At 46.7% G+C, this 19,223-nt stretch overlaps 1 protein-coding gene across 1 annotated transcript; it reads left to right on the top strand.

The window, feature by feature from the left end:
* Positions 1-358: 358 nt before the first annotated feature.
* Positions 359-14,280, top strand: IRF4 (interferon regulatory factor 4). The gene is made up of 8 exons (XM_005239076.2): positions 359-671; positions 1,173-1,359; positions 2,093-2,181; positions 2,741-2,882; positions 4,644-4,751; positions 6,074-6,427; positions 10,290-10,402; positions 12,444-14,280. Exons 1-8 carry the CDS (start codon positions 468-470, stop codon positions 12,585-12,587), a joined length of 1,341 nt encoding a protein of 446 aa, XP_005239133.1. The 5' UTR covers positions 359-467; the 3' UTR covers positions 12,588-14,280.
* The last annotated feature ends 4,943 nt before the right edge of the window (positions 14,281-19,223 follow it).

Genomic DNA, 19,223 nt, shown 5'->3' with positions numbered 1-19,223 from the left:
TTTTTTCATTAAAAAAGAGCTCTGAGAAGGGCAAGAGGTTTGTGCCTTAAGTCACTTGCAATGAAAATTTCAACAACGCATGTACGTTCATGCAAAACAGTGTCGGGACGGGGGGGAAGTCTGTCGAAGTCTGCAGCACCAGCGGTGCCTGGGGAGGGCTGTGGGGGGCTGTGGCCGGTTTCCTGAAGCTCTGTACTTTTTCCCGCCACCCCCCACCCCCCGCATGCTGTGGCTGCCGTTTGGCATGATATATGTGGCACCAGGGACTGGGGACTGCTGGTAGGGCTCCCGACGGGGACTTCAGCCAGCACCTGACCTGTGGGTTTTCCTCTCCCCCTCCCCTGCCTCTCTTCCCCTCCTCTGCAGCTCCCCCCCCCCCCCCCCAGAGCTGGTGCTTGGGCGTGTGTGGAGAGGTGGGCTTGGTAAGGCACCCCAAAACCCCCCACCTGAGCCCTGACACGAGTGGCATGAACTTGGAGCCGGGCGAGTGCGGGATGAACTCGGTGAGCTGCGGCAACGGGAAACTCCGCCAGTGGCTGATCGACCAGATAGACAGCGGCAAGTACCCGGGGCTGGTGTGGGAGAACGATGAGAAGAGCATCTTTCGCATCCCCTGGAAGCACGCAGGCAAGCAGGACTACAACCGCGAGGAGGATGCCGCCCTCTTCAAGGTAGGGCTCAGCCCGGGGTCGGGGACACAGCTGGGGCAGGAGGGGTGCTCTGCAGTGGCCCCTCACCACCGTGTCCTCACCACCCGCCCCTGCAGGCTGGCTCTGCTGGGTGCCCGCTGCTGCTGGCTGCCCGCCTGGTGGCCCTGGCTGTGCCCTGCTGGCCCCTGTGTTTGCAGGATGAGACAACCCGCCCTTTCGCACTTCTCTGTGGGAGCTAAATGCTTGTGGGACTGCAGCACATCTATTTCCACGTTCATCTGGGATCATTTTCTCCTCTTTCTTGTGCCTGCTTAAGTGTTTTTCCTGCCTTACCATGCTGCTTTTTTTCTTTAGCCTAAACCTGATGGGAGTAAATTCATGCACATATAAGCACACACATCTATGCTGTTTCAAGTATTGTGGACTTTTACCTTGTAGTTGATTCTTTTTTCTCCCCCCTCACCCTTTTTTTTTTTTTTTTTTTCTTTTTCTTGCTCTTTTGATTATCTGAAATCTTTCCAGGCTTGGGCTCTTTTTAAAGGAAAGTTCAGAGAGGGCATTGATAAACCAGATCCCCCTACCTGGAAGACAAGATTAAGGTGTGCTTTGAACAAGAGCAATGACTTTGAAGAACTGGTGGAGAGAAGCCAGCTGGACATCTCAGATCCCTATAAAGTGTACAGAATTGTGCCAGAAGGAGCTAAAAAAGGTAAAGCATCTCAAATTCCCTGTGTAACAGAGTGTGAATATGTTTCATTGTAAGCATATGAGGAGTGAAGTGGGCTTTTCTGGAATAGCCCTGCAGTCTTTTTAAGTCTTTTAAGGAGACAAAATGCAGGGCTCAAGTGCAGCTTGTTCTGATGACTGAAGAGGCTGCGTCTGCAGGAGGACTGCTGGCGTTTGAGTTGGAGCTTTGAAAGGGAGCCTTTGCGGAAGAAGCAGACAGGCACATTGCTGGAGGAACTGCTCTTTTAGCTGAAGCTTCCCTGCCAGTTCTGTGTAGCAAGAGCCAAGCAAGCGGCTCAGGGGACAGGGGAAAAATAAAAATTGCTTGCTGGATCTAGGTTTAGAATACAGGGAAAAGCAGAAGTGTTCTGAGCCAGACAGTAGGTAACTGGTGCAGGGGGAAGAGCTGGGAGCGAGGGATGCCCAGTCTTGTGGGAGGCAAAGGCTTGGCAGGGCCCAGGGAGGGCATCATGGCACACTGGGTTGGCTGGGCAGCACATCCCTGTGGGGCATTGGAGAGCCCAGTGGGAGAGACTGCCTCTTGGAGCTGCCTGCAAGGGAGGGCTGGGAATCCTGTCCCAAACAGGGGCTGGAGGGCGTTTTAGTCCTCTGCTTGTTCAAAGGAAGGTTGTATGGATTTGTCTTCAATGTGCCAATTTCAGATTTCCTTAAGATGTGGTCGACATAATTTATTTTCATCTCTCTGGTGAACATAGGTGCAAAACAGATCAGCATAGAGGAGCAACCATTAATGATGAACCATCCCTTTCCAATAACATCTCCTTACACTTCACTACCATCTCAGGTATGACATTAGTTATGCATTTCACTTGGTCCTTGTACATTGAGCAGCATAATTTCTGTGCTGTGTGCTGTGTCTCTTTGCTGGCATGGTGCTCTAGTTCTCTCTGGGAAGAAACTTTATTATGAAAAGTGAGAAATCAAGAAGCAACTTTTCTAATGTCATGTGAGGCCACAGGGCAGTTTATTTCCCTTGGTGTTGTTTATCCCTGAGTAATAGCTCTTTTCTTTTGGATGACAGATACTAGTGCACTGCCATTCTGTCCATGCCAGAATGTAAGCTCCCAATGAAGCCTTGCTCTTCCAAGCAGACATTTACCAGCAATGCTTTGACGGCCTTTTGTTATTCCACCCTGCTTATTATTTACACCAGTGGTGAGAAGTTCATTTGAAAGCCTCACTGGTGGTGGTGGCAAAGTGCTGTTCATGTAGCCTGGGCAATGTTTAGACTTCCATGGGGTTTGGCAGAGAAAATCAAGGAACTGAGATGTGAAAGCTGATGCAATGCATAGCGTTAGGTTTGATAGCTGCTGAGTAAAAGACTATCTCATTAAATTGAATAGGTACCAAACTACATGGTGCCCCATGAACGGAACTGGAGGGAGTTTGCCCCGGAGCAGCCACATCCCGACATCCCCTACCAGTGCACCAGTGTCCCCTTTGCAGCTCGCAGTCACCACTGGCAAGGGCCCGGCTGTGAAAATGGTAAGACTCTCCTGGTTAGGCTTGCTTGCTGAGGCTGCTCACCTAGAAGGATGACAAATTTCAGGTTTTTTGTTTGTGGCTTTGATGGGAATTGACAGAAGTGTCTGGAAAGGAGTGCTGGGCTCCCTGCAACGAGAGCCATGGCATCTGTGGCAAGAGCCTTTGCCCTGGCCCTTGCTTTCACTGCCACCATATGTGCAGTGTGGGGGCTGTGCAGTCCTCTGGGTTGATACAAGTCAGTCCCCAAAAGTCTTCAGCTGTTGCAAAAGTCCTGAGCTGTAAGAAACCAACCAACTCCCCCCAAAAACCCCAACGGGAATGTGTTCTTTAGCTTTGCTTTCTGATTTTGGACCTTTTGAGACACACATCAGTGAGGTTTTCCCTCCAGCCTTGTGGATTAGAATGGCATTATTCTTCTGAGAGGAAGGCTGAAATTATTACTTTATTTTAGTGCTGCAGCAATGGGACAACTTGTCATGGATTGAGTCTCTCCTGGGGCTGGTACAGCAGAAACAGAATAATGACACATTCCATTCCCTGAGGATCTCACAGTAGCAGAGCCTAACATAATCATGGCTTTCCAAGCTCTGCATACTTAGGAAAAAGCCTGAATTGTGAAAACTGGCAATGCTGAAGGCTGCAGGGGATAAAACATAAGAGCAACAGAACCGTGTGCTGTAGACCCTTGCGGGATAACTCACCTGAGGACGCAGGCATTTGCTTCATGAGGAGAAGCAGCTGGTTCAGAAGGGCAGGAAAGGATGGGAAATGAGAAAGGACTTCTTAGAGCAGATACTACATTTTCAGAGGACACCATTCCAGAGGTTTTAGTGCAGAGAAATCTTTGGGTCTGCTAAAAAGTAAATGCTCAGTGCACTGCAAATTTCGCTGGCAGTATATTGGAATTATTAGGCAGAATCCTTTGCTTTCAGCTGAACTGTTTGCTAATAAAAAATGGAGGTAGCAAGCTGAATGAACTCTGCCCTGAAGTACATCCTCTGTGGCAGTTAAACACACATTTGGGTGCTTTGCTGAATTTGGAAGCAGTGGTTAGTGGGTGGTATTTTGTTTCTCACTGGGCTCAATAACCCAGTGAGATTGGTTGCTCCGCATTGCTCCGGCTGCTGATCATGGTGGGTTCTGCCACTGGGAAAGGTAGCATGTGCTTGACTCCAAGCCACTTATGTCATCCTCCAAAGACTTTTATTGACATTAAAAGACAGAGGAAAACATCAATCGGCCATGATATAATACACTTACTGAAAAGCATCTCTTGGAACAGTCTAATAGTAGTCCTGGTAATAAAATCCTAAGAATCTCCTGTTGCACAATTTTCTTTACCTACTTTTTAAATAGCATTAAATCCAACTTTTTTGTTATACTCGTCTTCAGTAAAATTCCTTATACGAAATGGATTGCTTTATGCAGGCAACTTTCAAGAGCACTGTAGTCTAGTTAAAAATGTAAATTACTTCTGTAATAGAATAACACATCAGCTAAGGAAAAAGAGGGAATACTGAAATGCTAAGGGAGTATTTCATGCAGACCCCCATCAAAGTACAGTCCAAGTAGCATCTGGAAAGATTGGTAGGGTTGGGATACCTGGCAAAGTTGGGAAAAGGAACCTTTTTAAGAAGAAAGGGGAAAGAGAGAGTTCTTGGTGGGGCCCAGAAAAACTCACTTTTGCATCGCTGTGATCTCTGTCCAAGCTTTTCTTCCAGGATTTAGGCAGCTGTCACTGACTTTTGTTTGTGAAAACAGGTTGTCAAGTGACAGGAACCTTTTACGCTTGTGCCCCTCCTGAGTCCCAGACTCCTGGAATCCCGATTGAGCCAAGCATAAGGTCTGGTGAAGCCCTCGCCCTGTCAGGTAGGTAAGGTCTGTAATGCCCTGGGCTTTCTGGGGAGCTTGATAAGAGAGCCCCACTTCTGACTTGCCCTGGCACCGTCTCTTCTTTCTGATGACAAGAAAAAAAGAAGAAGAAAAAAAACCCTCTTTAATGAATGAATTAGGTGTGTGGTCTTAAGCCTCTGTTTTCCAGGGTACTTTAGCCCCAGTTCCAAGGGATGGAGGTGGTTAAAGTTAGTGGAAGTGCTTCGCTGGCTCACGGTGCTAGTGCTGGGTTGCTTTGATAAGTCTCCAAATCGGGTCTTCCCAGGGGAGTTTGGAAATTTTGGGGTGGGGTCAGTGACCTTTAGCTCTGTTTTTCATTAGGGAGGAACCCTCACAAAAACTGGTGTTGCTTGGGTACCTTGCTGTGCTCCTGCTGGTGTCATCTGGCTTTGCTCTGCCTCATTATTCCTGGTGAAAGAAAGGCATTCAGGAAAGAAAAGGGAAGATATTTCAGCCAGGTCTGCAGACATCTGGATGCTGGCAGAATAACTCAGGGGAAGGGTGTGGGAATGTGCTTTTCACAGAAATAATGGATAAACCTATAATGTGACGCTCAGCAGGTTCCTTGGGCGGGATTGTTCTCCTGAATCAGGGTCTGTATGTGTGTATATATAGATGTGTTTGTGTATATGCATATATACAAACATATATTGTACACACACACATATATTTTGTGTGTAGGTGTGTGTGTATATATATGTATGTATATATGTGTGTATATATGTATATTCAGTGCTGTGTGAGATCTTAGGGGTGAGCCAAGTTGACCAAACGGCCCTTTGAAAGTAAGGCTGGGGATCTGGGATCCAGCCCTGTTGGAGCGGGAGCCAGCAGTCGCTTCTCGTCAGGTAGCTGGGTGCAAGTTTGCAGGTCCCCTGTGCAGAAGCTTCTTTTATGCAAAATCTGGGGAGAAGCAGAGCTACTTCCTGGTTAAGGCTGAGGAAGTGTACTGAGCCGGGGGAGTCATTCTGATGTGAACTTGGAAAATGTGACAACTTTTCATGTGTGCGCTTTTCCTTTTGAATAGAAATGTGAAGTCTGCGGGATGTTAGTTCCTACCAAATTTTCACATCAGCAGCCCATCTAATATGCTGAGAGAGCATTAATGCTATCGTGCCCCCAAAATTTTAGTATTTATATTCTTTATATGATTTTTGCTAATCTGAGCTTCTGGGTGGTGGTGACCTCCAGGCTCAGAAATCTCATGCAGACTTGTCTCCTGTCCTCAGTGCAGATCTGAAATATAAAACATTCATACTAACATATCACAATGATTTTTTTTTTTCTTCTTCTTATAGATTGTCGACTCCACATCTGCTTATATTACCGTGAAATACTGGTAAAGGAGGTGACAACTTCTAGTCCTGAAGGTTGTAGGATATCCCATGGCCAAAGTTATGAGGTCAGCAGCCTGGACCAAGTTATCTTCCCTTATCCAGAGGATAATGGCCAGAGGAAGAACATAGAAAAGCTACTGAACCATCTGGAACGAGGAGTAATATTGTGGATGGCACCTGATGGCCTCTATGCTAAGAGACTTTGCCAAAGCAGGATCTACTGGGATGGGCCTCTGGCGCTGTGCAGTGACCGACCCAACAAGCTGGAGCGGGACCAAACATGCAAGCTCTTTGACACTCAGCAGTTCTTAGCAGGTAATTCCACTATGGCTTTGATCTTGTTTCTGGAGATGTCACCTGGTCACTCTCCACATCAGCTTCACAAGAGTGCTCTTCTTGCGTTATCTGATGAATTACAGTTAGAATAGCCGCTCACTTCTGGGCAAGCATAGTCAAGGGGTAGCTGACTCCTGAATAATCCCGTTGAATCCTGCTCTCTGTGCACATGCAAATGCCTCTGCACAAACCAGCTCCTAGGAGTGAACTGATGCTCAGCTAGTGGCACTCAAAACCCCCGCTTCTCTTTAAGAAGCGTAAGGAGGAACCTAACAAAATAGTCTCTCCACAAACTGAGTGACAGAGGAAAGTGGATCCTGATCTTGGATCTGCTAATGTAAGTCCTGGGGTAGGTCTGTGGTCTGCGCTCGCGCTGCTCTTAGCTTGACCCAGAGTGAGCCTGAGGTCTTGCTCAGAGTATACAAATACTAACATGAAATCCAGCAGAAAACCTCTTCTGTCTCTGCCAGTGTTTGAAGGGTATCTTGGGGTAAAAAGGATTTCACAAGCTCTGGAGTTCCTAAGCGCAGAGGTGCGTTACCTCTCCAGAGCTCCGTGGGAGGGTCTGGTTTTGCACAGGGCAGTACAGAGGGGGCAAGGGCATGCTTTGGGGCAGTGCCACCTCCTTCCAGCCCATGGAGGGAAGGGGCAGAGCCTCAGCCCCACTTCCCAGCACTTCTGAGCGGTTAGAGGGAGGAAAGCTGCCCACCCAGAAAAACTGGTGGGAGCCGGTCATTGTCCCAGAGGACAGCTCAGGTGGCAGGAGTACACATTGGTCCTTTTGTGTAGCATCACTATAGGTGAACAGTGTGCCCGTGCTTTGGCATGTTTTCCCATTAGAACAGGACGCCAGCACTGGCATGACTCTCTCAGGACAATTAATGCCTTGCAAAATTCAAAAAAACCCACCAAACCCAAACCAACAGCTTAAGCATACTTTATATTCCAGGTCTGATGCACAATCCTAGCAGAATGATGAAGCAAGAAGTGCATTTAAGGAGAAAAATCTCATATGGATGTGAGAATTGACAGTTAGAAAGGGGAATTTGAGGTCAGGGCATTGGCTAAGGTTTCAATCACATGCTAAGTTAAAGATGTATAATTCTGCCTCTGATGATGGTTTTGGAAATCCCTTTCCCTTTTCTCAGGTGTTTTTTTAGATGTACTCTGGGTTCTTCCAAACGGTTCACAGGACCTCTCCTTTTAGACACCTAACCCCAAAGATAAGCTCAAGCAATAGTTATTTTTTCCCCCTCCTAAATTACTTATGCACCAATGCCTGTGCAAACCCAAGCATGTGGTTGAAGTCACAGTCTGTGGTGTGTGCAAAGTGGGTTTTTGCATGTGCTGATGCTCAGCTGGGTTTGTCAGTGACTTGCCACAGGCATATCACATCTGCGTGTACTGAGATCCCAGACTGCAGGCAAGCTTAGGGATTCCCCCTTAGAAACTGGGCTGTCCTTGGGAAGAGAGGCAGGAGATCTCTACCAGGAGAGGAAATCTTGAACAGCAGAGAAAGGGGTAGATGCAGAACTGCTACTGACTGCAGCTATCAGGACCCTGTTGAGGGGCTGGACCCTGCTCTGCAGACTGCACTGGAGCACCAAGGCCTGCGTTGAGCAGCCTGTACTGTTGAGCAGGCTCAAATGGCAATAAACCAGCAGCCAGGTGGAAGGTCTCTGGGGAGCACTGCGTAATCAGCACGGTAAATCAGCGGAGAATAGGAGGATAGAGGAAGAGAATTTGGGAGTGTGAAGGTGGCAACCAGAGGAGGGTTGGCTTGGCAGAAGGAGGGGCGGCTGATGCTAGAGCAGCAGGAGATGGGGAAGGCTTGGGGAGGGATGTGGGGAGCCCTGCGGTGTTGGAGAAGGCGTTTGAGCCTGGAAAGGGAGACGGAGAGAGTGGAGGGTTTTGCACAAGGCTGACCTCAAGCCCTGATTATCCTGGGGGGGGGGCAGAAGGGGCTTTCTTCTCCAGATCTGTGCCAGGGGCACTCCCACAGGTGTTCAGGATTTGGAGAATTGCTGAGGCCAAGTAAAACAGGGAAAGAGGAGGATGGAAGAAGTTCCCTGTTAGCAGTATGGTTGGACTGGCCTTGGGTGGATCAACCTGCCCTGTCCCGTGGCAGCACAGAGGGAAGCAGGGTCCCATGGAAAATATCTCATCTCTGCTGGCATAGCTCCAGAAAGTTCACAGCACTTTTAGGGGGGCTTGGGGGAGACTTTACTTTTATAACTGACCCTCCCAGTATGACCGGTAGTCCCAAGCCAGAGTTGGAATGCTGTTGTGGTAGTCATTGAATTCACACCATAGTCTGAAAAGCTTGCAGTTACAGTAGAAATGGCAGGGGTGTATTTTGGGAAAAGATGCATTTGTCATGCCAAGTTGAAAGACTCTCCTTTCCCTGTCTAGCAGGCGGCGCTTCATTATAAGACATAGGTTTTAATATTAATTTCAACTTTTTGCAGAAAGTGTGAACATAGTTATAAATAAAAATGAAATCTTTACCAATCATCTGTGTAGAAATACTCTACACATAACACAGACTTTAACAAGGATATTGCATTAGATGGAATTTTCTCTTTTCTGGAAGGAAATGCAGTATCTAAAATACAACATAGTGATTTTGGTCCGAGTGGAAGTCTCTTATAAAGGCCACCCCTGCTATCTTTCATAGGGGACACTTTGACTATTGGAATAATTATATAATTTGACCTTTTCCCTTTGTGCAAGGGTGTGGGTTAGTGAAGAGAGTGCAGGAGCACAGAGGACACAGGCTCTTTTGCTGGCTCAGTGCATGGCTTAAATAAGGTCCTTCATCATTCCTTGCCTCCCCGACCCTGACTAGGCACAGTGATGACAATGGCTTCACGACTGTGTGTAGCTGAGCCTGAACGTTGTGTCTGGCAGTACTTGGAGTCTCTGGCTCTACTGAGCCATTGGTTTCAGTGCTGCTGTTGGGTGTCCACTTAAGTGGGTCCCAGCTACCACCAGTGTCTGCTCCAGGAGGTTCTGCTGCCGAAGCCCAACAGAAATACTAATTGGAAGGCATCCCATTTTTTCTGCATGTGGAATGACTTGTGAGGCAAAGCAAATAGAAAAAATGTGTTGTTATAACTAGCTCCCACTGATCTGTGGGAAAGTTTCCAAACTCAGTATCTTCTCCTTATCTCTTGTCTTTTTCCTGACCTGTCTCATCCTCCCCTAGAGTTAATTTGTCTTCTCCCACTGTGCTGCAGGGTCACCCATTTGGAGCTCAGCCATCCACAAAGTCTTTCTTACTGGTCTGTACTGGTTTTGGCTGGGATAGAGTTATTTTATTCATAGCAGCCTGTGTGGTGCTATTTTGGATTCGTGATCAAACCAGTGCTGAAGGCACAGGGATGTTTTAGCTAATGCCGTACAGCGCTTGCACAGTGTCAGGGCTCTCACTCTGCCCCCACAGCCAGTTGGCTGGGCTGGACAAGAGGTTGGGAGGGGACACAACCAGGACAGCTGACCCAAGTTGACCAAAGGGATATTCCATACCATGCGGCCTCATGGTCAGCAGTAAAACTTGCAGGGAGAGGGTTTGCCAGAGGTTGCTGTTGCTTGGGGACTGGCTGGACATCAGTCAGCTGGTGGTGAGCAATTGCTTTTTCTGTCACTTGTTTTCTGTTCCTTTCCTTTGTCTTTTTTTCTTTTTACCTATAAAACTGTCTTTATCTCAACCTACAAATTTTCTCACTTTTTCCCTTCTGATTTTGTCCCCCGTCCTGGTGGTGGGGGTGGGTGAGCGGCTGCGTGGTGCTTGCCTGCCTGCTGGGGTTAACCCACATCGTGGCCCTTTCTCTCTTCCCAGAGCTGCAAGCCTTTGCTCACCATGGACGTCCGCTGCCGAGGTACCAGGTCGCTCTCTGCTTTGGGGAGGAATTTCCAGATCCACAGAGGCAGAGGAAACTAATTACAGCCCATGTAAGTAGGACTTCTGCCTTACCTAAAAGAAACATATTCCTCGGAGGGTGTGAATCTGCCAGTCAGGCCTTTCTACCTCATGTGGGTTGTGAGGGAGGTAATAAATCGTGGAATACGCAGCACTATCAAGACTAGAGCTGAATCCCCAGATCTGCCAAGGACTGACTGGTAGCCCTCAGTGGGGTGGAACACCTGATTTCCCTCCCTGCAGAGCATAAGTGCCATCTGTGATCCCTCGCAAATCCCTTCACAACCCAAAGCCGAAAGGTACCCTGGAAGAGCTGGGCTGTGTTGTTACTGCCAGCCCAGTGGTGCAGCTCCTTGGGCTGCCAGGCCAGACGTGGTGTTTTCACAACCGCTGCACCTGGAGGTGCCCCAGAACCCCAGCCTGCCTCTCAGGGACCTCAGCCCCTACCGGCATGCAGGGACTGCCTGTGCAGCTTCAGGGTTCAGGCAGGCTCATGGGCTGACCGACCACAGTTCACACACACTCAAAGCTCGTGTTTCGGGATGCTGTCTGGGAGAGGGTGATGACAGAGACTGAGACCAGGTACTTTCTAAATTGGCTGTATTGGCCCATAAAACCACAAGAGAGGTGATAATGCACACGTTAGCGGCAGGGCTTAGCTTATGGCATCCTTGTGAAGGAAACTGTCATCTCTTCATTTTTGAAAGCCCCTGCAGTAGCAGCATGGGTCCCGAGTCAGGCTTTTGTTGTAAGCCATGGCCACCTCTTGGCTGCCTGGCTTTTGTACCACTCACTGCTGCTTAGTGAGTCTCTGGGGTGGAAGCTGGGAAGCTCATCCTGATCCATCCCAAGCTATGCAATGGCTGGTTAGAGGTAGTTGTCCACCCCTGTCTCTCCTTAAACTCTTTTCCATCCCTGTTATGGCTTTTCATCCATACCTCCTTTCTGGCAACCCCTCTCCAGCCCCCTTCTCCATCTCCTGTTCTGGCAGCTTCTCTGTGAGCCTGTACCTCCTGTTTTTTTCAGAGCTTTGCTTCCCCCTTAGCAGTTGCTCCTCAACCTGCTCAACGCCTTGGGCTGTCTTGGCTTGTGGACTCATGGTGGAGCTCCACCATCCCGCCGAACAGCTGTGGCTCCCCTGCCCCGCTGCTTTCCTGTCTCCCCCATGGTGAGACAGGGGGTGCTCAGCTGCCTGTGAATGCCAACGAGGGGTAGGGAAAGGAGGTTGGTGGGCCTGCTCCAAGGCAGCGATCCCTTCTGGCTCTCTCCCTTCCCAGAAGCAGGATCCACAGACTGTTTATTTTTCCTCCAAAATGATGCCCATGTCTTAACATGGAGGGGCTGGCTGATCAGCAGGAGAGGATTGTGGAGAAGAGTTGTCCAACCTGTCCATCCCCCAAGGGTGAAGAGAGCTTCAGGTGTTTGTTCTCAATGTGCAACTTAAATATTTGCAGTCAGAGCCCAAAGCCTGAGGGGGAGTGGTGGTTTCTGAAGAGACAGAAGTGAAGGCAGCGTTAAATCACACAGATCCCTCGTGGTGGTTGAACAGATTCCTCATCAGAGCTTGAATGAGCAGAAATGAGAGTATCCTTGGTGTTAGATTGAAGTCTAATTTCAAACACAGTCATTTGGCAATGTATCTCAGTCTGCCTAGGGCTCCAGCATTTCAGGTTAAGTCCGTAAAGTACTTTACAACGCAGATGAGACTTTCAGTGCTTTGTGTGTGCATTTGAGCACATGGAGTGGCTGCGGACATGTGTGGTCCATAAGCATCACCCACAGCCAGGGGCTGGCAAGGGACTGCAGTGGCTAATGCATCACTGGGGTCACTGGTATGTGCCCTTCTAAAAGAAGGCCGTGGAGGTAAGGAGTGTGTGCAAGGCACTCGGCAGCAGAACAGGCAAGGTCTAGCTTAAAACAGAGATTAGTGAGACCACTGAAACCCTTTTCCCGTTCTGGTAAGCAGAACTGTTTTGATCTGCCATGTTTTTAGCTTAAACCCACCATAAATAACTAAGACAAGGAGCATGAAATTTTGTCACATGTCTGATTAACATTTTGTCTGTTCTTAAGGTTGAACCAATGTTTGCCAGGCAGCTGTATTACTTTGCTCAGCAAAACAGTGGACATCTTCTGAGAGGCTATGATTTACCAGAACTTGTGACTAGTCCAGAGGATTATCACAGATCTATTCGCCATTCCTCTATTCAAGAATAAGATCTTCAGAAAGAGTGTTTTTAAGGCACTGCAAAGATTATGCAGAGTGAAGGGACAGATCTGGGTCACAATTTGGAGATCCACATCACAGCTGGACACGTTCAGGTGTTCAATGATAGGAAAGTGAACGGGGACAACCATATTGTATGATACAAATGATGGGTCTTCAATGTTTGGATGCTACATCCTGCATAGGTTCCACTGTCGCTGGGAATAACTCAAAACTGACAAAATGATTGCTATGTTTACGTTTGCTTAATGTTCTTGTTGGGTTTTGAGGACTGATTCTTACAGAAGACTTAAATCCAGAGTTTACACTGTTACATTTGCAGGGCTATTTATTTTGGATTACTGATCTCAGGGAAGGTACATAAATTTGTGGTGTTCCCAATTTGAAACTAGCTACTATAGGTGGGTAGCAAATGTAGATGGTTTATTGAGAATAGCTAATACATGTAAGTGGTTATAAATTTAGATTTGTAAGTGTGATGCCTATATTCTTGTATAGAATATTTCAGTGTATTTTTTAAAAACAATGCAATTCTTCAGAGACATATTTTTTTAATGCCTGACTGACATTTGTCCTGACAATTTTGTTGCCACCACTGTTGTTACTGGATTAACTCCCTTAATAAGCAGTTTCTAAGGTGATGCATTTATGGTACTGTGTTAAGAAAAGTGACCATTCAGCTCGTATTACCTGTGGATTTAGTGGATTAACCACTAAAATTCTAGAGTCCCAAAGAGCAGGTTTAAAAATAAATTACTTTTTTTGTATAATTGAAAGGTACTATGCATTTTATATATATATATATATATAATGCATTAGAATGAAGTTGGCAGACCTTGAAAATAGCACAGAAATGGTCCTGCTAGCCCTTTTTTGATGTCACAAAAATGAGCCAGGTTAAAATAGCCACCACCTCTGACTTCTACAGAGCCAGCTCTGCTCTTCATGTGCACTTGCAGCTTTCTCCCAGTGGTACTGAAACAAATGTGAAGGGAGAGTTGAAGGAGAGCAGCATTTGGCTTCCTATATTAAGACAGTCAAATATTTGTTTTACTGTTTGTTTTCAATACAGAAGTATAATTTGATGCAGTTTGCAGCTTTTAATGATAGGTTGCCGTTACAAATTCAAAGAGAAGAGGTCTGTTGAGTATGCATGTCAGTGAAATTTCCTTGCTGGTGAGCAGACTGCGTGATCGTAGTAGCTTTAACTCCAGGACACAGTCTCCCTGTGCTTAACAGACCTACTTCACTTGACGTTTTAAATGAGGAAGAAAAACCGGTACTTGGTCTGGCAGCAGACTTGTGTTCTAGGGACTTTGAGTTTATACATCTTAAAGATGCATACTCTTTTGGGATATATTATCCCCCTCCTTCTCCACAGTGCCAAGCGGAATTAACAGATCATTTTTACTTTGTTACTTGAAGTGTTTTTCCTGGCTTAAAGATTTTCATAGGGGAGGCCTCTTTCTTAGGCATTAGAAGCACTGCTCTAGGTGACCCTCAGAGCTTCTGCATATGCTTTTGGCCTGTGCATACATTTTACTGAAAGCGAACTTTTGTGTTCAAACTGAACTGGTACAATACAAATATTTGATGTGGTTTTCACTTTTTTCTAGTGGTTGTTGCTTCATATGCTCATTGCTTCAGCTCACATCTTAGAATAAAGTCCTTATTCCCTACCAACTTGATTCATCTGTGTTGTTTTCAGTAGCGGGGCAGATCTAATGTGTGCGGATGTGCACTGTGAACCTGGGCAGCACTGCTGGCTAAGTCTATGGGGAACTGTGTTCTAAGCCAGAAGTGCAGAGTAAGGTCAAAAGGTAAGGATTTTTGCTTACAAAAATGTCTGTGATGCTAGCTACAGTTAGTAGAAAAAGGGAAAACAGGCAGGTTGCCCTTTGGTGGTTGGTTTCTTGGACCACAGATGATGCAGCAGAGCCCTGCAGCTGGGGATCTGGTGCTGCCACACACTTGAGGGCTCTGCCCCTGCCCCTCTGGGCCCTCCAGGGCTGGGGACCGGGCTGGTGCCCCCCCTGCCCAGCACAACCCTCGGGGACCCTCCAACCCATTGCCTGCTGCTTGCTGGGCTGGCAGCTGGAGCTGGAGGTGGTGGTTACTGGTTGCTGTAGTTGCCAGAGTGCTTTCAAGTGAGAAATGCAGGGAATAGGTGAAAAGGAGGGTGACAAGTGAACTAGAATAGTGAAGTTAAGAATAGGAGTGAATTTGGTAGTCAGGAGCTGTGAAGAGGGAGGGAGGAGAGTACCGTCTGTGTTCTGGCCAAACACAAATGGCTTCATTTGAATGCACAGAGATGCAGGTGAAAGGCTGACTTTAACCAAGGAAAGCTGTTGAGTTATTTCTTTTGGAGGGATGAGGCAGGGGGAAGAGTGGAAGGAAAATCAAGCTGTTGATTTGTATCCTAAATTATTTTGCAAGTGAGGCCTTTAAAGCTGCATTGGACTTTTGTGGCCATCTCTTACTGTTCAAAACAGCTGATGGATACATAAAGTGGAAAAAAAAAAAAGCAAACAAGAAAAACCCTGAAAACATTTTCTCCTTTTAGTATCTTTTTTTTTACAGTCACTACGTGAAAGCATTTGAAGTACTTCCTACCTCTCTTAACTTCTGTTTATAGTTTCTGAGGTCTACTTCCTTCCTGTTATGATTTCGGTGGCGTTATAAATGACACGTTTTACTCCCATCAACACTGAAGACCTAGCTCGTGTTTTTTCAAATGATTTCAGCGTGCCATTTGTGTCAGTATCGGTTTCTCTGATTTTAATATGGCCACACTTACAATTGTTTCTTGAAAGTGTTTCGCGCCAGAGCTCTGCAGCTGAAGTACTTGTATTCAAAATTCGGTTCTGCTAAGTGGTTTTGCCCATTGCTGTGAACTATATTAGCCTTAAAGGAATTGCAGGTTAACCAGAAACGAGAAGATACATTTTAAGCTGAAATACAGTGTAACAGGGTTTGTGGAAAAAACACAGGATTCACGTGAAAACCCCTGTGGCCTTTTAGGCGGGCATATGCATGCTGTTTACATCAGCATTTGTCAGCAGCGTGGAGGTGGGGAAACACCACTTTTAGCAAAGAGCTTTCAGGAAAAAGTAAAGCATTTTCTCTTGCATGCTCTCAGGTCACTGTCTGTGTATACTTGTAGAGGGGGTGGGGGGAGAGAAAGAGTACTTAATAAAAAAAAAAAAAACAACACCAGTTAGTTCAAAACAATCATATCTCCTTTTCCAGGCAGAACTAGATGTCAGATTTAGCTGAACATGGATGGCAGGATTTTAAAGATTGCCAGGGTGTGTTTTATTTGAAATCTGATCTGGCTAGTAAGAGGCTAAGAGTTATTTATTTGCAATCAAATGCTTGAGAGTTTGGTCGGCTCCAAAGAGGAGTCGGCAGGTCCCTGTGACTTGGAGCAGTTAGGAAGCAGTTGGTGTGCAGCTCAGTCGAGCACTTGGCTTGCAAGTGTGTAGCCAGGCACACACATCCTGGTGTATCCCAGATATATATATATATATATATATATATATATATATATAAATATATATATATAACCACCCTGCCAGGATGCAGCAGATATAACCACCTTGCATCTCAGCAGGGTGGTTCTATCCGCTGCATCCCACAACCAGCTCCACTGCTGCGCTACAGGTACCAGCTGCCCGAGTGCCAGCAAAATGCTCAGTGCCTTGACCCTGCTGAAATGGCAGTCTAGGAGAAGCTAACTTAGGTGTCTCAAAATAACAGTCCTTGAACTGTAGACATCAAATAACTGATTAACCTGCAGATTGGATGGGTTGCTGTTGCCCTTTTGGCAACCGACAAGAGGGTAAGGCAATCACCTGTGCTCAAGTGGCCGCTGAAAAACAGACCAGATGCCTTGGTTCTGGGCTTGGATTTATCTTTCTTTCCAATTTGCACTAGCCGAGTCTGACCTGAAAGCTGATGTCTGAGTGGCTCTGTGCAGGGTGGTGCTTTGCAAAAAGGCAATAGTCAAGGAAGGGTAGAGCCTTGTCCCTATTTTCAGCTCTTAAGAGAGGAGTAGCTTCATGCCCTGGAAACAATGGTGATGAAACACAGGACTGCATTTTGCAAATGCATTTTTATTGTTTCCTCGGTGCTGGTGCAGCTGCCTCATGCGTCTTTGCAGGCTGGCTGGCAGTCTCCTGCCCCTCCAGTTACAGTGCTGCTGGCTGAGGCCAGGCATGGGACTGTGTGCTGGACACTTCTTTGAAATCGGTCTCCCAGGCGTTGGCTGCTGCTTCCTGCTCCCTTCAAAAGACGGGTCATGAATTATGCACAAATTTTGCCTCTCAGGCTAAGAGAGCAGACAGATTTAGGTGGCTTCTTTTCACAAACCACAGGTGATGTGTGTCCTGGGAAGTGGTTTCATCCTTGACCCTTGGGCTTGGTCCGTTTTGCTTTCAAGACCCAACTTCTGCATTCTTGCTCTAGAAGAGTCTGAGATCCAAACACTTGTGGATTCCAGTTGGCCTGGCTACTCACCCCAGCTTTTAATCCCTTTCCTGGCCAGGCAGAAATGTTGTCTGTGTAGTATCAATGAAACCACCTACTAGAGGAAGTGCTGCGGATGTCCACGTGAACCTGGTGAGGTTTGAGCAGGTGATAATTGCAAATACACTTGCCAAGCTCTCAGCTCTATCAGTAGTAGGGCAATGTGTTCATCACCATGTGCATGAAATGCATTTCATCGCATGTTCACCATGTTGTCCACCTTGCACGTTCTCCCTCCCTGAAGAGCAAATGTTGAAATCTGGATCAAGCAGCTAAAGGAATGCCCTGATTTCTTCAGCTCTGCAAGATGCAGAATCTCTCTCCAAGCCGGGGATGGCCAGCGCAGCGCAGGCAAGAGGTCAGACACTTTCAGGTGCAAGCACTTCTGCAGTTTGTCTCCAAAATGCATTAGCCTGTCTCTGTTTGTGGGTAAGTCCTACTCCTATATCAGGGCACTGTTTATCTCATGTAGCCTTATGCCTTCTCCTCCTGGTCTACCAGCCTTGGTACGTAGTCATGAAGAAATTTTCTTCTTTACTGGTGGTTGCAGCCATCTGGTAATGTGCATTGCCAAATACCTTGTTGTGGGTCTAGCTAACACTGTTGGCTCACTCTTGGGTCTTTTCTCAATCTTCCTCTACACTGATAGCAAGATCTAAAGGCAGGCAGTGCGTCTTACTATTTGCAAAGTGCCAGGCATGATGGGGCACCACCTTGAAAGACGAGCCTCTAGACAACACCACAATTCCTGTAGTTACGAGTAGGATGTTCTTGGGTCTTTCCACTTGTGATTCTCACCCTAGAAAATGCTCAGCAGAATGCAGAAATGCTCACCCATGAAATGCTAAGTAATGTAATTGTGGCAATCATTTATGCTAGGTTTTCCCATAGGAAGCTGGTGTGCAGCTTCTTTCAGCCCTAGTCACCACATTCAAATTACTTTTTGTTGAGGAGGTGATTGAATCAATTGTTTCTCACGCTACTGTTACAGCCATTCATAATTCTCTCGTAAAAGCAAAGGCTGAGCATTTCCAGTTTCTAGCACAGAGCATCTAGCTTCAGATAAAATCACTTTTAGAGCGAGATGCCCTACCTTTTTCCTTTCTCCTGGGTTTCATAATTTTTATATCCTCAGAAACTAAAGTTACAGGTCAGGTCTAGTTACATCTCCAATAACTTATTTTCATTTCCTTTTTTCACACATGATCAGGAGGTTTAGCCCTCTTCATGACTGTCCCCTCCCACAGAAAAAACCCATGTGAGGAGTAGTGAGAGAGAAAGACTTCAAAAACAGGGTGAGTGACCTCATCATGTATCTACTGTAGAAACGTCAGTCTCCAAGAAATAGGAAAGGTCAGAGCTGTTTAGAGCAAGGGGTTTTTCACAACACAGCTGAAAAACCCAGACCGGGTCTGAAAAATTTATGCTATCCTCATGCCTTATCTCATCTTTTCCCAAAATATTTGGACACCCTCCATTCAAAGGAGTTGCTGCTGTGTGATTTTTAACATAGGTTACCATCCTGAAGCACTGGTCATGGCAGCTTTCACCAGGCTTGGACTTTCCGAGAGAAAATGGTGAAACAAATGACTTGTTTGCATGGGAGTAGTGCAAAATCACTTCTTACTTTGAAACGAAACACTTTTTTTTTTTTTTCCTCCAGAGCTTCTCCTAGCCCCAATATAACCAAATCCTGGAAGTTTTCATTGCACCACCTTAATAATTTTATTATTTAGACTAATTAGCCTGGGTGGTCGCTGGGCTTGGTGCAGCAGAAGGGGGAGAGATGGACAAGCCTTCTCCATGATGGGGTGGCAGGAAGGTGGAGGAGCTGTGAGGTGCGTCCCAGGCACTGTGGGCTGGGGAGAGGTTTGCCTGGCATCCCTGGGCGCGGATCCAGGTCATACCCGCACACAAGACGGTGACGGCTTGAAGGATGACTCTGAAGTCTCACTTTCCTTTAAAACCATCATTCTGCAAATAAAATGGCTTACCTATAATCCCCACACAGATACAGGCACTGTTTAAATATAGCAAGCATTGATGTCTATCTGTAAATTACAAGGAAATGAATAAATCGAGGCGACATAAACCGCAAA

This window comes from Falco peregrinus, chromosome 3 (genome assembly GCF_023634155.1).
Source record: "Falco peregrinus isolate bFalPer1 chromosome 3, bFalPer1.pri, whole genome shotgun sequence".
In the NCBI taxonomy this organism is placed as follows: Eukaryota; Metazoa; Chordata; class Aves; order Falconiformes; family Falconidae; genus Falco; species Falco peregrinus.
Note: the sequence above shows the minus strand (reverse complement) of the source record. Positions and strands in the feature narration are given on the sequence as shown.

Coding starts and splice junctions, on each gene's coding strand:
- IRF4 (XM_005239076.2), top strand. CDS start 468: ATGAACTTGGAGCCGGGCGAGTGCGGGATGAACTCGGTGAGCTGCGGC. Junction 1,360..2,092: donor GCCAGAAGGAGCTAAAAAAG/GTAAAGCATCTC, acceptor TGGTGAACATAG/GTGCAAAACAGATCAGCATA. Junction 2,883..4,643: donor AGGGCCCGGCTGTGAAAATG/GTAAGACTCTCC, acceptor TTGTGAAAACAG/GTTGTCAAGTGACAGGAACC.